Source organism: Felis catus, chromosome A2 (genome assembly GCF_018350175.1).
Source record: "Felis catus isolate Fca126 chromosome A2, F.catus_Fca126_mat1.0, whole genome shotgun sequence".
Classification (NCBI taxonomy): Eukaryota; Metazoa; Chordata; class Mammalia; order Carnivora; family Felidae; genus Felis; species Felis catus.
Window position 1 is genome coordinate 59,478,578 of NC_058369.1, and position 18,270 is coordinate 59,496,847.

Here is an 18,270-nt window from a genome sequence, read left to right on the forward strand (position 1 = left end):
AGGTGAGGCTAAGCACCTTTGCCAACACTAGGGAAATTATTACCTAAAGGAGACAGATAAAAAGAAACTGTATGTTTTTCCCCCAGTGCAGTGATTCCATTCCTGATACTGTCACTTAGGAGAAGAGATAGAAATGAGAAAGAAAGAGATATCGGGGTTTCTCCTGGGTGAAACAGCCCACTCTCTTCCTACTGAATACGTGTTATGTGGAACGAGGGAGCGGGGGAGTAAGATCTGTACTGACTTTTAAGGTCATGTTGACCATCAAAATCACTCTATCGCTGAGCTACCAAATACCTTGGAACCAAAAGAAGCAGATGACTGAGAATAAAGTTCATCACATAGGAAGGGTTGAGATACAGATGATAGATATGCATAAACAAGGATGAGCCAACATAAATATAATTCACACCTTGCAGTGGAAAATCCGACAAGTGGTCCAGAAGTGGTATTCGGAAATGTGACAGAAGAAAGCATCCTAATATTAAAGAATGACTGAATTTGAAGATTGAAATGACATACCATTTTCTAGGAGAAACTGATGTAGCACGATTGACACAAACATGTTCTAGGTAAGCTAGTCATTCACAAGGCCAATGAACCAACCTGGCCCCAGGCTTTTTTATAAGGACATTCAGTGCCAAAGACAATAGAGTGATGTGGAGAGAAAGGGATCTGCCTTTAAAAATAATCTCTCAAGGATAGGGGGATAGTAAAGGAGAAAAACAGCAATGAGATTTTGGGGAGAAAAGGAGATAGATGAGTGGTAAAAAAAAAAGAAAAAAGGTTATAAACAGGTATTGGGAAAGTCAAGAAACAACTTCACTTCTCATCAGAGTCATCAAGCCTCAAAAATTAGGAACGCCATGTACTTCTGGGAGGGACTTGGAGGGGCCAACTGACATCATCAGAAAGCCCATTTAAGAAAGAGTGAGGCTCTCACCTCCCTGACACTCTACAGAGCACTTTCCACACACTGGTAAATACCTGGACGGTTATTTTCTGGAGATAGATAAAACCAAATCCTCTTGACTGGGGGCACTGGGATCAAATGAAGATGTGGGCGTTATCCCAGCACAGTCCTGAAATGAGCAAATACAGTTCCTCCCACTGAGCTCCCGGAACTCTGGCAACCAGCGGTCACCCTTGTCTGGCCAGAGGTTGGTAGAGTCTGATTTCTCCAGGGACTCTGACAAGCCCATTGAGAATGACCTGAAGATACTGAATAAAGGTCCCCAAATAAACTTACCTGTTAGATAATTGGACAGTAAAGTTCAGATTCAGTTTGCTGTAAACATGAGCTCAAAGCTTTCAAACTTTGAAAAATATCTTTAATTGAGGCATAATTTACTTAAAGAAAAATGAAGATTTATTGTGTGTGTGTACAGTTTTATGAGTTCAAACAGTTGAAACCGTCATTAGAATCAAGATAAAACACAGTTCTATCACCCCCAGAGTCAAACATCTTTTTAATTCCCAGCATTTAATATGAGCAATCAAAGGTTATCAAACTTGCAAGAAACAGACTGTACCTATGCACAGGAATAATGTATTACACTCATGAACAGAGACTAGGACATCTTTCAGAAGTAACATTAAGAGAACCAACAGACACCTGTTGTAAATGCAAGAGATGATAGCAGAAATTTAAAAAACCCAATTAGACGGGCATTTATCCCAAAGGAATGCAGTCTTAACATGTATACATGAATTTTGTAGCAGCTTTATTCATAATAGCTCCAAGTGGGGAAAAAACCAAATATTCTTCAGCAGATGAATGGTTAGACAAAAGGCGGTACATCCATACCAGGGACTACTACCCAACGATAAAGATGGATGGACAACAGTGATGTTATGGAAAATGGCGAAGCAGGGAAGCTCCGGGAATCCATCCCTTCACTGAGACAACATCTGAACTGGTGGGAAATGGTTGAAGCAATTCTTTTGGAACCCTCGAGCCTAGTTGTGTACTTTCAGTGCCCAGAGGAGAACTTGAGGACGAGGCTAGGGATCTGTGGTGGGTTTCTGTGTTTTCCCAATGGCTGACATCCCACAGAGCCAGCACCATGGTGGGTAGCTGCTGGGTTGGTGGCCTCTGTGCCTGGTGCAGCTGGCTGGTGCCAGAGTGGGCAGTAAGGACCTTGTCCTCCAGAAATTGGGGTGGTGTTTTGACTGCTGATCCTTGCTTCTGATGGCTGAGGGTTCGGCACCAACCTCCACAAGCTGAAGTGGCTTCCCTGCTGCAGTGGGACTTCAAGAGAGAATACTCCCTTCTCCCCCCCCCCCCCTTTTTGGGAGTCAGACATTTAAGGGCATCTTTATCAGGTCCCTGGCTGACCTCCGAGACAATGGAACAGAAACCACAACAATGAACATATAGTATGCAAAAACAGTTTGGAAAAGTCATATGTGGGTAACTCTAGCTCTCAACAAGCAAGAAACCCTAGCCATCTCTGAGGTGTGGAAATATATAATTTCCAGGTACCATATTCTAATACTCAGAACGTCCAGGCTTAAGGGAAAAAACACAGCATATATTCGTTTGCCAGGACTACCATAACAAAGTACCACAAATTGGGGTTTAAACCACAAAATTCTATTGACTCACAGTTCTAGAGGTTAGAAGTCCACCATCAAGGTGTTGACAGGGTTGTTTCCATTTGATTTCTGTGAGGGAGAATCTGTTCCATCCCTCTTTCCTAGTTTTGGGGTTTTGCTGGCAGTCTTCGTCATTCCTTGGCTTGTAGATCTTACCTTTCCTTGGGATTCCCATTTGTGTGTGAGATTATCTAAAATTTTCCTTTTTTACAAGGACACCCGTCACAGTGGATTATGGGAACCACCCTACTCTAGAATGACCTCATCTTAACTAATTACACATACATTGACCCTATTTGATCACATACTAAGATACCGTGGGCTAGGACTTCAACTTATGAATTTTGGGAGGACACAGTTTAACTAGTAACAACCTACCAAAAAAAAAAAAAAAAAAAACCCAGAAAAGGAAAAAAAAAGTTTGACAGAAACTGTTCCAGAAGAAGCCCAGACTTTCGAATTATTAGTCAAAGACATTAAATTGACTATTAAATCAATGTTAAATATATTCAGTGAGCTAAAGGAAACTGTGGACAAATAACTAAAGGAAATCAGGAGAACAGTGTCTGAACAAAATATCATTCCAGAGATAGAAATTATGAAAAAGAACCAAGAAGAAATCCTGGAGCTGAAAAGTACAATAACTGAATTGAAATACTCGCTCGAAGGGTTCAGCAGCATATATGTAAGTATGCAGAAGAAAGCATCAATGAACTTGAAAATAAGACCATTGAAATTACAGTCTGCACAGCAGAAAGAAAAAGGAATGGAGAAAAATGAAGAAATCCCAAGAGACGAGTGGGACAGCTTGAAGCATGCTAGCCTATGCCTTAAAAGAGTCCCAGTAGGAGACGGGAGAAAATAAGAGGCAGAAGAAATATTTGAGGAAGTAATGGGCAAAACTTCCCAGATTTGATGAAATAGTCAACCTACACAACCAAGCAGGGTAATCTCAGAGATCCATGCTGACAGCTACAATCAAATTGTTCAAACCCTAAGAAAAAGAGCGAGTTTTAAAAGCAGCCAGAGGGAAGCAACTCATCCTATGAAAAGGTCTTTCACAGGGTAAACGGCTGATTTTTCATAACAACAGAGGCTGGAAGACAGTGGGGTGAAATAGTTAAAGTCCAGAAAGAAAACTATCATCCAAGACTTCCGTATCTGGCAGATCTGTCCTTCAGAAATGAAGGATATATATTTTTTTATAAAATTTTTTTTCTTACGTTTATTTATTTTTGAGAGAGAGCATGAGCAGGGGAGGGGCAGAGAGAGAGGGAGACACAGAATCCGAAGCAGACTCCAGGCTCTGAGCTGTCAGCACAGAGCCCGACGCGGGGCTCGAACTCACAAACCGTGAGATCATGACCTGAGCCGAAGTCGGACGCTTAGCCGACTGAGCCACCCAGGCGCCCCAGGATATATATATTTTTAATTAATTTATTTATTTTGAGAGAGAGAGAGAGAGAGATAGTGCAAGCAGGGGAAGGGCAGAGAGAGAGAGGGAGACAGGATCCACAGCAGGCTCTGCAACATCAGAGCAGAGCACAATGCAGGGCTGGAACTCCCAAACCATGAGATCATGACCTGAGCTGAAATCAAGAGTCAGGCGCTTCACTGACTGAGCCACCCAGGCGCCCCCAGAAATGAAGGATATTAGGATATTTCCAGAAAAATAAAAACTGAGTAAATTTACTAGGAGACCTGCCCTAAAGAAATGCTGTAAAGACTCCTTCAGACAGAAATGAAAGGACCCTAGAAGCTATCGATCGGAAAAGTCAAAGAACACTAGCAAAGATAACTTCTTAGGTGTGTAACCTGTGTTACTGCACTTTTGGTTTGGTTTGTAACTTCTCTCTTTTGGCTGTGTGATTTAAAAGGAAAATGTAGCAAACATAATTATAAATCCAAGTTAATGAGCATGCATTGTATAAAATGTGTCCTGTGACAGTAAGAATATAAAAGGTGGGGGGGATGGAGGTATATAGAAGCAGAATGTTTGCATACTATTGCAACTAAGTAGGTATTATTCCAACAAGATTATTATAAATTTCAGGTGTTAATTGTAATTCCCAAGGTAACTACTATGATAATAACTTTAAATATACCAAAAAGGAAAGAATAAGGCAGTCAAAATGGTGCACTACAAAAAATAAACTAAGTACAAAAAAGGCAAGAGTAGAGGAATTAAGGAGTGAAAGGAGTGAAAACCATATAAGACCTACAGCAGATATACACAAAAATAAATTCTCCTTTATCAGTAATCATGTTAAAAGTAAATGGATGAAGGTGTGCTATTAAAAGACAGTTTGTCAGATTTGACTTAAAAAATAGGATCTAGGGGCGTCTGGGTGGCTCAGTGGGTTGAGCGTCTGACATCAGCTCAAGTCATGATCTCACAGTTCCAGAGTTTGAGCCCCACATCAGTTTCATGGCTGAAAGCTCAGAGCCTGCTTCGGGTCCTCTATCCCCCTCTTTCTCTGCCCCTCCCCTGCTTACTATCTCTCTCTCTCTCTCTCCCTCTCTCTCTCTCTCTCTCAAAAAAAATAAAACATTAAAAAAATAGGATCTCTATATGTTGTTTAAAGAGACTTTCTGTAGATATAAAGATATAGATTGAAAGTTAAGGATAGAAAAAGATATTCTATGCAAATAATAACAAAAAGTGAGCTTTATTATCAAACAAAATATAATTTAAATTAAAAAGGTTACAATTGAGGGGCACTGGGTAGCTCAGTCAGTTAAGCATCAGACTTCGACTCAGGTCATGATCTCACAGTTCGTGGGTTCGAGCCCCGCGTCGGGCTCTGGGCTGACGGCTCAGAGCCTGGAGCCTGCTTCTCATTCTGTGTCTCCCTCGCTCTCTGTCCCTCCCCCATTCACACTCTGTCTCTCTCCCTCAAAACTAAAATAAAATTAGAAAAAATAAAAAGTTTACAGTAGAGAAAGGATTTATATATTGATTTAAAAACTCAATACAGTAGGGGCACTTGGGTGGCTGAGTTGGTCAAGCATCTGACTTCAGCCTAGGTCATGATCTATCTCACTGTTCCTGAGTTCGAGCCCTGCATCAGGCTCTGTGCTGACAGCTCAGAGCCAGGAGCCTGTTTCAGATTCTGTGTCTCCCTCTTTCTGTCCCTCCCTCTTTCCGTCCCTCCCCCACTCATGCTCTTTCTCTCTCAAATGTAAATAAATATTTAAAAAAAATTTTTTAATTCAATACAGCGGGGCTCCTGGGTAGCTCAGTCGGTTAAGCATCCCGACTTTGGCTCAGGTCATGGTTTGTGAGTTTGAGCCCCACATCAGGCTCTGTGCTGACAGCTCAGAGCCTGGAGCCTGTGGTATAATGTGTCTCCCTCTCTCTTCTGACCCTCCTGCACTCACACTCTCTTTCATTCTCTCTCTCAAAAATAAACATTAAAACATTTTTAAAAATTTAATACAGCTAAAATATGTAACAGGTATAAACATATATAGCCCAAAAATATATGAAGACAAAATTGTCAGAAAGATAAATAGATATTTCTACAGTAATAGCTGGAGACTTTAAAATACCCTTTCTTCAATAATGGACCAGACAACCAGACAGGGGAAGGAAGTGGGTACTTGAACACCTATAAACCAATGAGACCTAACATACGTTAGGACACCCCGCCCAACAACAGCAGAATACACATTCTTCTCAAGTGCAAATGAAACTTCACCAGGATAAAGCAGATGTTAGAGCAGAAGACAAGTCTTAATAAATTGTAAGATTAGAGTCGTACAAAGTGTCTCTTCTCATCACAGTAATGAAACTAAAAATCAGTAACAGAAGGAAAACTATGAAAAAAGGTCAACAGAAATGACAAACTTAGTAGATTGGCTAGGAAAAAAGAAGACTTGAATATCTGAAATCATAAATGAAAGTGAGAATATTCTTACTTTACAGAAATTATCCTTTTTAATTATAGAAGAATACTGTGAACAATTTCACACCAGCAAATTGGATACCTAGAGAAACTGTTCCATTTACTAGACACACTGTATAAACAGGAAAAGCTAAGTCATGAGGAAAAAGAAAGCAACTAGGAAGGTGACGGATCAATGGCGAATCAAAAAACCTCTCAACAAACAAAATCCCAGAACCAGATTGCTTCGCTGGTGAATTCTACCAAACATTTAAAGAAGAATAATTTTCTAACTTTACATGAGGCCAACACTACCCTTCCACCGTGGGCATTTCCACTACAAAAAAGCATAGATAAGGGATGCCTGGGTGGCTCAGTCAGTTAAATGTCCATGTCTTGATTTTAGCTCAGGTCGTGATCACACAGTTCATGAGTTTGAGCCCCTCATCAGGTTCTTTGTGGCAGCCTGGAGTCTGCTTGGGATTCTCTCTCTCCTCTCTCTGTCTGCCCCTTCCCTCATTCATGCTGTCTCTCTCTTTTTCTCTCTCAAAATAAATAAATGTTAAAAAAAAATTTAAGTACAGATAAAATTCTTTATGAATATTAATGCAAAAATCCTCAAAATTCTAGCAAATCAAATTAAACAGCATATTAAAAGGACTGTGTCAAAACTAGATAGTATTTATTCCCAGAATGCAAGGATGGTTTGGGGTCCCTGAGTGGCTCAGTTGGTTAAGTGCCTGATTCTTGGTTTTGGCTCAGATTGTGATCTGGTGGTTCATGGGTTTGAGCCCTGCATTGGATTCTGTGCTGACAGTGCGGAGCCTGCTTGGGATTCTCTCTCTCCCTCTTGCTCTGCCCCTCTCCTGCTCATGCCTGCGTGCGCACGCTCTCTCTCTCTCTCTCTCAAAGTGAATAAACACTTTTTAAAATTTTAAAAAAAGAATGCAAGAATGGTTTAACATGTGAAAGTCAGTCAGTACCCTACTAATAGAAAGAAGAGAAAACACGATCATCTTGATGAAAAAAAAAAGCACTTGACAAAATTTAACACTCATGATAAAAAAAACAATAAAGTAGGAATTAGGAGTTTCATTAACATGATAAAGGCTATATATGAAAGACCAATTTTTATTTTCTTGGTTCTGGAGGCTAGAAATCTGACACCGAGGTGTCCACAGAGTTGGTTTTCTCTGTGGGCCATGAGGGAAGAATATTCCAGGCCCCCCTCCTTGGTTTGTACATGGCTGTCTTTTACCGGTGTGTTCACATCATCTTCCCTCTGAGTGTCTGTGTCCTAATTTCCTGTTCTTGTAAGGACATAGTTATACTGGATTAGGGCCACCCTAATGACTTCACTTTACCTCTTTAAAGACCCTATCCAAATGTGGTTACATTCTGGAGCATTAGGAGTTAGGATTTCAAAGTACAGCTTTGTTTTGAGGGTGTGACTTAATTTCCGCCCATAACAGAACTAAATGAATTTAATTGAGCAAAGTTGCAGGGCATGAAAACACAGAAAAATCAATTGTATTGCTGTGTACTTAAGATGAGCTATCTAAAAGGGAAGTTTAAAAACCATTGCAGTAGGGGCGCCTGGGTGGCTCAGTCGGTTAAGTGTCCAAATTCGGCTCAGGTCATGATCTCGCGGTTCATGGGTTCGAGCCCTGCGTTGGGCTCTGTGCTGACAGCTCAGAGCCTGGAGCCCGCTTTGAATTCTATGTCTCCCTCTCTCTGTTCCTCCCTCCTCTCTCTGTTCCTCCTCCACACACACACACTCTCTCTCTCTCAAAAATAAATAAAGCTTAAAAAATTAAAAAAAAAAGATTTGGGATAAAATAGCGTTGGTCCAAGGAATATCAAGCCTATGGCAAAACAAGATACTCTTTAATTCCATGGACAATTAAAAGTTCATGAGAGTATGGGGCGCCTGGGTGGCGCAGTCGGTTAAGCGTCCGACTTCAGCCAGGTCACAATCTCGCGGTCCGTGAGTTCGAGCCCCGCGTCAGGCTCTGGGCTGATGGCTCAGAGCCTGGAGCCTGTTTCCGATTCTGTGTCTCCCTCTCTCTCTGCCCCTCCCCCGTTCATGCTCTGCCTCTCTCTGTCCCAAAAATAAATAAACGTTGAAAAAAAAATTAAAAAAAAAAATAAAAAAAAAGTTCATGAGAGTAAAATAACCATAGGTTTACCATGTGACTCAGATGTGAATACTTAATTTTTTTAAATACCTTTACTGAGATGTAAGTCCTGTACCATATAATCAACCACTTAAAGTGTGCAGTTTAATGGATTTTAGACTTCAGAGTTGGGTCACCATTACCACAGTCAATTTTAGAACATTTTTATCATCCCGAAGAGAAGTCCTGTACCCATTGGCAATTGCTCCCTGTTTTCCTCCGTCCCCTTACCAGTGGCTTGAGGCAACCATTAATCTCCTTTCAGTCTCTAGATTTGCTTCTTGTGGGCATTTCCTGGAAGTGAAATCATTCAGTATGTGGTTTTCTGTGACTGGCTTCTTTTTCTTAGCACTCGCTAGTTTCCAAAGTTCATCCTTGCTGTGTCATGTATGCGTGCTTCATCTCTTGTCCTGGCTGAACAACAATCCATTATATACGGATAATACCACATTTTACTTATCCATTCACCAGTCGACAGGCATGTGGATTGTTTCCCCCTTTGGCTGAGAGAGCCGCCATGAGCATTCCTGCACACGTTCTTGTGTGGACGTAATGCTGCCCGTTCTCTTGAGTATATACCTAAGAGTAGAATTACTGAGTCACAGGTTAACCGTATGTTTTGAGGAACTGGCAGACTGTTTTCCAAGGTGGCTGCACAATTTTACATTCTCAGCACCCACGTGTGAGGGTACCAGTTTCTCCACAGGTTCACCAGCGTTTGTTATGGTCTGTCTTTTTTGATGATAGCTCTCTGTAGTGGGTTGAATGGTGACTCCCAAAAAGATACGTCTACAGCCCATTCCCCTAGAAGCTGTGCAGGTGACCTTATTTGGAAAAAGGGTCTTTGCAGGTGGAATTAAGTGAAGAATCCTGAGGTGAGATCATCCTGGATTTTCTGGGTGGGCCCCATACCCAAGGACAAGTGTCCCTATAAGACAGAAGAGAAGGCCAAGTGAAAACAGAAGCAGAGGTTGGAATTAAGCAGCCGAAGCCAAGAAGCACCTGGAGACGTCGGAAGCTGAAAGAGGCAAGGAATTCTCCTTTTGGAACCTTTGCAAGGAGCCTGGCCCCACAGATACCTTGATTTCAGATTTCTGGCCTTCAGAACTGTAAGAATATAAACACCTTTTGTTTTAAGCCACCAAGTGTGTGGTAATTGGTGAGAGCAGCACTGAGAAACTAATACATCAATCTAGTGGTGTCTCTTTTTGGTTTCCATTTGCATTTCCCTGATGACTGTTGATATTGGGAATCATGTTATGGCCTTAATGGCTATTTGTGTATCTTTTTTTTTGGACAAACGTCTATTTAGATCCCTTGCCCTATCTATCTATCTATCTATCTATCTATCTATCTATCTATCTATTTATTTATTTACTTACATTTATTTTTGATAGAGACAGAGCACAAGTGGGGCAGGGGCAGAGAGAGAAGGAGATAGAAAATGTGAAGCAGGCTCCAGGCTCCGAGCTGTCAGCACAGAGCCCGACGTGGGGCTCAAATCCATGAACCAGGAGATCATGACCTGAGTTGCAGTTGGACGCTTAACCGACTGAGCCACCTAGGTCCCCAGATCCTTTGCCCTTTTAAAAATTGGGTTGTCTTTTTATTGTTGAGTTCTAAGAGTTCTTTGTATGTTCTACATACAGGTCTCGTTCCAGAGAGATGATTTATAAAAACTCTCACCCATTCTGCGTGTTGTCTTTTGACTCTCTTGATAGTTTCCTTTAAAGCTCAAAAGTCTTTGGGGCACCTAGGTGGTCAGTTGGTTAAGTGTCCATCTTCAGCTCAGGTCATGGTCTCATGGTTCGTGGGTTCGAGCGCCGTGTTGGGCTCTGTGCTGACAACTCAGTCTGGAGCCTGCTTTGGATTCTGTGTCTGCCTCTCTCTCTGCCCCTCCCTCTGTCTCAGCCCTATCCCCACTCATGCTCTGTCTCTCTCTCTCTCTCTCTCTCTCTCTCTCTCAAAAATAAATAAACATTAAAATTATTTAAAGCTCAAAAGTCTTTCATTTTGATGAAATCCAGTTCATATCATTTTGTTTGTCTTTGATACCACATTGAATAAACTATTGCCCAATCCAAAGTCATGAAGATTTATACTTTTGTTTTCTTCTAAGAGTTTTATAAAAACTTTTAGCTTTTACACCTAGATCTTTGATCCATTTTGAGTTAATTTTTGCATATGATGCACAGTAGGGATCCAACTTCATTCTTCTGCATGTGAATATCCAGTTGTCCGTGAACAGCTTTACCTAGTAAAGGAAGTACGATACTGATCTAGCTGCGAATATAACTGTAATTGGGAGGAGGGAGGGTGGAGGGTGGGACAGGAAGGATGTCAGTGAGTGGTAGGGGCTGGGGAAGAAAGGGAGTTAAGTCCTCCTCTTCAGTAGAGGCAAGTCAGTAAATAAAGCCTAAAATAGAAAACTCGAGGAATAGCAACAGAAGCATTTTATTTGGAAACAAGGAGGGAAATAAAAGAAGTAAAAGAAGTGGAAGTGGTTGCCTCTGATTGATTGATTTGGGCATGGGGGCAGAGTGAGTGTGTCAAAAATCATGCCTGGGGCGCCTGGGCGGCTCAGTTGGTTATGCGTCCGACTCTTGGTTTCAGCTCAGGTCATGATCTCACAGCTAATGAGTTCGAGCCCCGAATCGGGCTCTGTGCTGACAGTTCAGAGCCTGGAGGCAGCTTCAGATTCTGTGTCTCCCTTGCTCTCTGCCCCTCCCCTGCTCATGCTCTGTCTGTCTGTCTCTCTCCCCTTCAAAAATAAATAAACATTAAAAAAATTTTTTTAATCATGCCTAATAATTGTGCATAATTTGATGAAAAAGTAAAACTTAAAAGGGAAAAGCAATAACAGATTCTGAATAAGGAGAGGAGCAGGGAGATGAGCCTACTGGATATTAAACTTGATCATACAGCACAGTAATTAAAATCATGCCATAGTGACATACAGATGGACGGAAAGATGAGCGGAACAGAATATGAAACCCAGAAATTGATTTGGATGCTTAGAAGAATTCATGCATGGTAAAGGTGGTGTTTTATCTTAAATTATTTAAGGGTGTTGGAATAAGTGGATGGCCACCCAGGAGAAAAGTAAAGTTAGATCCATACTTCACACCCACTTTGAACCAGGAGGACCAAAGACTTAAATAAAATAAAAATCTTCAAAGTACCAAAAGGAAAAAAACGGAGCAAAAACCCGAGAAAGAACGAGAGGGCAGTGGGACGCGTCAGTGCACACCCCCGTAATCCCTACAGCGGGCGGCATAGGACGAATCAGAAACAAGCGTGCAGTTGGGCAAATCTTGTTTAAAACCCCAGAGTTTTCATCATCTCTCTTCTCAGCCTGTATTTTAGGAACTACTATCTTGAGGTTATGAAACATTTACCTTCTCTTCCAGATAGCCACAGAGATTGAAAAGTTTGTGATAGAATACGCGGGAGGGGTGCCTAGGTGGCTCGGTTGAGCATCAGACACTTGATTTCCTCTTGATTTTGGCTCAGGTCATGCTCTCACAGTTCATGAGATCAAGCCCAGCGTCAGGCTCTGTGCTGATGGCGCAGAGCCTGCTTGGGATTCTCTCCCTTCTTCTCTCTCTTTCTCTCTCTCTCGCTCTTAATCTCTCACTCTCTCTGCCCCTCCCCCTCACATTCTTGCATGCACACATGCTCTCTCTCAAAATAAATAAACATTAAAAAAATAATAAAATGGGGCGCCTGGGTGGCTCAGTCGGTTGGACGTCTGACTTCGGCTCAGGTCATGATCTCACGGTTTGTGAGTTCGAGCCCCACGTCGGGCTCTGTGTCTGACAGCTCAGAGCCTGGAGTCTGCTTGGGATTCTGTGTCTCCCTCTCTCTCTGCCCCTCCCCTGCTCGTGTTCTATCTGTCTCTCTCTCTCTCAAAAATAAAATAAACGTTAAAAAAATTTTAAATAAATACATAAAATGTGTGGGAGACGTTTTTTTCTTCTGTTAGATACAAGTTAAATCTAACGTTTTTTATTTATTTTATTTTTAACATTTATTTATTACAGAGAGACAGAAAGACACAGAGCATGAGCAGGGGAGGGGCAGAGAGAGGGGGAGACACAGAATCCGAAGCAGGCTTCAGGCTCCGAGCTCTCAGACACAGAGCCTGACACGGGGCTCGAATACACAAACCGTGAGATCGTGACCTGAGCCGAAGTCGGATGCTTAACCGACTGAGCCACCCAGGCCCCCCAAATCTAACGTTTTTTATTACAAGTAACTATGTTCTATATCTTTCAAATAAAAATTTCATCATTATTACCTGTGCACCAACAGTTGATACTTCCCTAGCATTTAAAATAGTTATTTCTGGGAGATGGATTTGCTTTGTTTTGTTTTTTCTCACTTAGTGACTTTCTGCACTGCATTATTGTGATAACCTTATATCATTTTTCTAAAAACACTAAAGACTATTCAAAATATAAAATACATCATCTTATTAAAGGACAAAGAATCCGTACTTAAATCCTTCCATTGTGGATTTTACTTGGGAATACATTTCTTATCCTGACAGCTGATGATAATCCATCGCCTTCTGTATGGAGCGATTAGAAGGAGCAGGCTGGGGAGACGTAGCCCCCGTGAGAGCAGGGCATGTGGTCCTCGTCCTGGTTCCTCGCTGACCGAGCCGGATGGGGGAACCTTAGAGGTGCGCGCAGAGTGCTTGGAGTGACGGCTCTCAAGGAGCAGAGGTTGTGTTCTGAATATCCTTGAGCGGCTGGGACGATTTCATTTCTTCTGTTTTTCCTACATTTGGGGTCACTGTGAACCTTGTAGGCAGGCTGTAAATTCACTGAAGCAGAATGGAAGTCTTTATTTACCTTCTCAGGTGACCAGGGCCTGCTGCATTGCCCTGGAGAGTAGCATGCTATCATTGTTTGAAAATTGAGTTTAGTTAATTAGGAGATTTTTCTGGACTAACAGCTGAGCCAAGGTGGGGGGAAGAGGCCCACACACTTGTGTAGTTGGTATTTTAGGAGCTGTGGCCCAGGTGCTCCCATCAGACACAAAGTTGAGATCATCAAACTTGCAGTTACTTTTTTTTTTAATTATTATTTTTAATTATTAAATTAAATTAATTATTATTAACTATTATTTTTTAATTATTATTTATTTGATTTATATCCAAGTTAGCATATAGCATATAATGATTTCGGGAGTAGATTCCAGTGATTCATCCCCTATGTATAACACCCAGTGCTCATCCCAACAAGTGTCCTCCTTAATGCCCCTTACCCATTTAGCCCATCCCCCCTCCCACAACCCCTCCAGAAACCCTGTTTGTTCTCTAGTGTTTTGTCTTGTGTAGTGTAGTGTCTAGTGTTTTGTCTTGTCTAGTGTAGTGTCTTGTGTAGTGTAGTGTCTAGTGTTTTGTCTTGTCTAGTGTAGTGTCTTGTGTTTTGTCTCCCTGTTTTTATATTATTTTTGCTTCCCTTCCCTTATGTTCATCTGTTTTTTTATCTTAAAGTCCTCATATGAGTGAAGTCATATGATACTTGTCTTTCTCCAACTAATTTCGTTTAGCATAATACCGTCTAGTTCCATCCGCATTGTTGCAAAGTGAACCTTGAACTTTCTGAAAGCTGCTACAGACATTATCGTCTTTATGTCATTGAAGACCGTATCAGGGAGTGGCTTTCACAGACACTAACCTTGGCCTCTGTCTCCCATGTCTTGCAGGTGTATCATACCTTCTTCTGGCCTCTCGAGTGGACAGTGGCTGGCAGGGACAACAATACTTGCTACGCAAAGATAATTTGCAATAAATTCGACAATGTACGTAACACACTTGGAGGCTAAAAAGCCGTCATTTTAAACTGTAGCTTTTAGTCTAGGATTCGGTTTGAATCGTCTTTAAAGATGGCTCTCAGGGCAAGGCAGAAATCCTTCAAACGGTTACCCCGTTGATGTATTTGCAGAGGCTGAACAAGTGGCTCACTAATACCTTCAGAAAAACAAAATCACTGAAAGTTGTCTCTTTCCAGCGCTGTCTAATTTGGCAGTGTAGAACCAGAGGATCTATGAAAGTTTTGGTCATCAACGAATAAAATGTAGGATGTGTGTGTTTATGTGCAGTTTATAAGCTGGATGTATATCAGAAGCATTTAGAAAGCAATGCTTGCATGAAGTGAAAACTAGGTAATTAAAAAAAAATTTTTTTTTTTTTAATGTGTATTTATTTTTGAGAGACAGAGCTTGAGAGGGGGCGGAGCAGAGTGAGAGGGAGACACAGAATCCGAAGCAGGCTCCAGGCTCTGAGCCGTCAGCACAGAGTCCGACGCGGGGCTCGAATTCATGAACCGTGACCGAGATCATGACCTGAGCCAAAGTCAGACACTTAACTGACTGAGCCACCCAGGCGCCCCTGAAAACTAGTCAATTAACTGATTCCTAATGAAGGCTTTTGTTAAAGAAGAATCTGTCAGGTGGAGAGCCGGCCATTGGAGTCTCTTCCCTGTTAACAGAGATGAGTTGGAATTGATAACTGAAAGCAGTTTATTTACGACTTGTAAATAAAGAAGGCTGAGTGCAGAAGGCAGTAGGACTTGGTCTCTCCCTTTTTAAGAATTTATAATCTTGGAGAGAAAACAAAATTAGATAAATAGGAAGAGCAACAAGCGATGTTTGTACGAAGTTACAAAGTAACCATCATCTTCTTGTTTAAGTCCACGTGTCTGGATCCATCTGCTTCTCAGCATAACAGAAAACAGGTGTCACAGGCTCGTGGCCAGTTCTCATGTGCCCCAGTGCCTGAGGTGAAGTCAGCCAGAACTCCAGAACTTAGTCCCTTGGTCCTTGCAGAGGCGTGCAGGGCGGTGAGGGGGATGCTGGTCAGAACTCTCCAGAAATGCCCCAGGGCTGTGACACATTCACTGCCGTGCGCCCCGGGGGGCAGTGGTAGTTGTGTGGTGCTTGTTGTGACTCTGGACGTGAGTGATGGAGCTTACTCTCCTGCCAGCGGTGGGTGGCCTTTCCCAAGGAAGCAGGCAGAGATGGTCTGCACGCGCCACTGCTGCCTACGTGAGTGGGATTGGGGTCACGTTGGTAGAGCCCCTGCTGAAGCCAGGAGCCGCCTGTGGTTTCTGACTGCTGGACCTGGGGCAGAATTTCAAGGTCTGTCGACCTGTCTTTGGACGCCTTCTGCTCTGTCCCCTGCCCCTCCTTTTACTCCTTCCCAAATTGCTGTTTCTAGAATATGGCCCTCGTACTTGCTCCCTTATTGTGGCTGTATGGTGAAAATTGTGAACAAGGTTTTCCCTTTCACAGACCTGTCTTCGTTTTCATTTATAAGTGGAGATTTCCGTCAGACGTCTCTCGTTGCTCTGGGCTGCTCCGCCTTCCCCACTTTGCTGCGCAATGCACCATCTCAGAGATCCCCAGTTCTGTGGGGCCCTGGGAAGTCCACTCCTCACTCCCACTCCCGTGGCCTCTGACTGCCTGCCCCCTGAGAAACGCCGCCTTCTGTGACCATCCACCAGTAGATGTGCAGGAGATCGCATGCTCTTTGCACTTTCTCTGGATGTAGGTGGGCAGAGACCCTTCTGCCTTCACGGTCACTATTGAAGAGAAGAGTCTGATGAAAAAAACATCGGCCAAAGGACAGTTTGAATCTTGCTTCCTGTCTTGGTGGGTCTGCTCGTGCCCCTCCCTACACTCAGGACTGGGCAAAGCCCTGTGCTGGCCACTCCTTGATCTCCGCTTAGTTATGTTAGGAGCGGGGTAACCTGATGTCTTAGAATTATTCTAGCGTTGGACTTTAATTCAGATTTGTTATGTTGCTGTTTAGCACTATCTCAGCATAATTTGGAAATTTACATCATACTAATGAACTCCTTCATGCAGTGGGTAAATTGCTTGTTCTAGTAAATTTGAGTGCAAATTAACTCTGGATGTGCATTTACTGGCTCATTTAACAGATTCTTACAGTGGTTCAGTTTCATGATAATGTTCTCTGCTCAGTTCAGCATTAGAGTTCTTTTTCTGTAGTAGATGCTGTAAATGTTAACTGTGAACTTGCAATAAATAGATTCCTGTTCAGACCATTAACCTACAGGGCTTCTCTTTCTTATGCTTGCATATTAAAGTATCGGGTGATAGGATTCCATGTTCTTGGACCAAATGCTGGTGAGGTCACCCAAGGATTTGCAGCTGCAATGAAATGTGGGCTCACAAAACAGCTACTCGATGACACCATTGGAATTCATCCCACATGTGGTGAGGTACGGAGATAGGTTTGTGTGTTTATTGATTTCAACTGTTTATTGATTTTTCATTTGAAAAACTATAAAGCACATTGTCAGAAAGATTTTGTATTAGTAACTGCTTTGCATATTTTAAAGGTTAACGTCGATGTACTATTCAACATGTGCTTTCTTAAAAGCAATACTGAAACATCGATGGCTAAATATAAATGTGTTTGGCATTCTTCCTTTCGAACAGGTGTTTACGACTTTGGAAATCACCAAGTCGTCAGGACTGGACATCACTCAGAAAGGCTGCTGAGGCTAGCCCCGCTGCTGTTCGGTTTTCCTTGTCCCATCCCCATTCCTGTCACAGATAAGAATGCCCTCCCGTACAGTGAGTCCGTGCTGATGCACCTGCTCTCTTGCGCGGGACCAGCACAGAGATGGGAAAGACGAGGAGACCAGACAGCAGCGGGCGTGTGCTCCGCGGCCTCGGCTGGCTGGGAGAGGCAGGTAGGCTGCCTCCTTGACGTCTTAGCTCGGAGCCCGATGTGAGGTGAGCTAAGGCCGATGGTCTTCCACGTCAGAATCGAGTTTCCCTCTGAGGGACCTTGCAAGCGCACAACGGATCCAAGTTAGCTTTTCCGGTGGCTGCCGGTTTTATCCCCTGGCTTCGTGGTTCCCGTGAAAGTATCTTCTGAGTTACGAAATGGACTACATCATAGCGAGCCTTCAGTACGTGGGCCTGGGATTCCGCGTGGTGGCTGATGGGGAGTGTCCTGGAAATGCCTTCGAGGAGCTGGCTGCGGGGCCCGGGTGCGTTAGTAGAAACTCGTGCCCGCTATGTAGGTTTCAGTCTTACCTACACTGTACCCACCGTCAGACCCCTGCCTCGTGCCTCGCCCTGTCCTGGTTCCCGGTGGCAACAACCTTGGAGTCCTCACTTATTAGCATCTCCTGTCAGAGGCATGCTCTAATTTCTTCTCCACCTTGATCTTAAGAGTAATATTAAAAAGTTTTCAATACTGGATTATGTGAAATATAGCTAATTTGAAACTGTTGAAAAGGATTCAGTCCGTATCTAATTATGGTCAAAGGCAGTAAGTGAGTTTGGTGGTAGGAGACTCCATTTGAATCTGCATACCTGGCGGCGTCTAAAAGGCCCTAGAAGTGGGGGCCTTGTGGAAAATCTGTTGTTTTCTTGGGGAGCACATCACAGAGCAGCCCAACACAGGGGATGCAGGCAGTGCTCTCTTGAACAGGACAGCCATGAGGCCACTGTCACAGGATTTGACAGTTGTGCATATGTTTTAAAATAAAAATTTTAAGGGGTGCCTGGGTGGCTCAGTCGGTTAAGCATCCCGACTTCAGCCTAGGTCATGATCT

General features: G+C 42.8%; 1 protein-coding gene across 1 annotated transcript in view; it reads left to right on the forward strand.

Moving 5' to 3' along the window:
• The window catches only part of TXNRD3 (thioredoxin reductase 3), a gene marked incomplete at its 5' end in the record, with an annotated part of 68,316 nt that extends 50,402 nt beyond the window's left edge, over nt 1-17,914 (forward strand). Inside the window, 3 exons of the mRNA XM_023250090.2 lie at nt 14,381-14,476; nt 16,786-16,920; nt 17,141-17,914. Of these exons, the coding sequence (XP_023105858.2) occupies nt 14,381-14,476; nt 16,786-16,920; nt 17,141-17,203 (294 nt within the window). The remainder of the gene's footprint in view (nt 1-14,380; nt 14,477-16,785; nt 16,921-17,140) is intronic.
• Nucleotides 17,915-18,270: the final 356 nt, after the last annotated feature.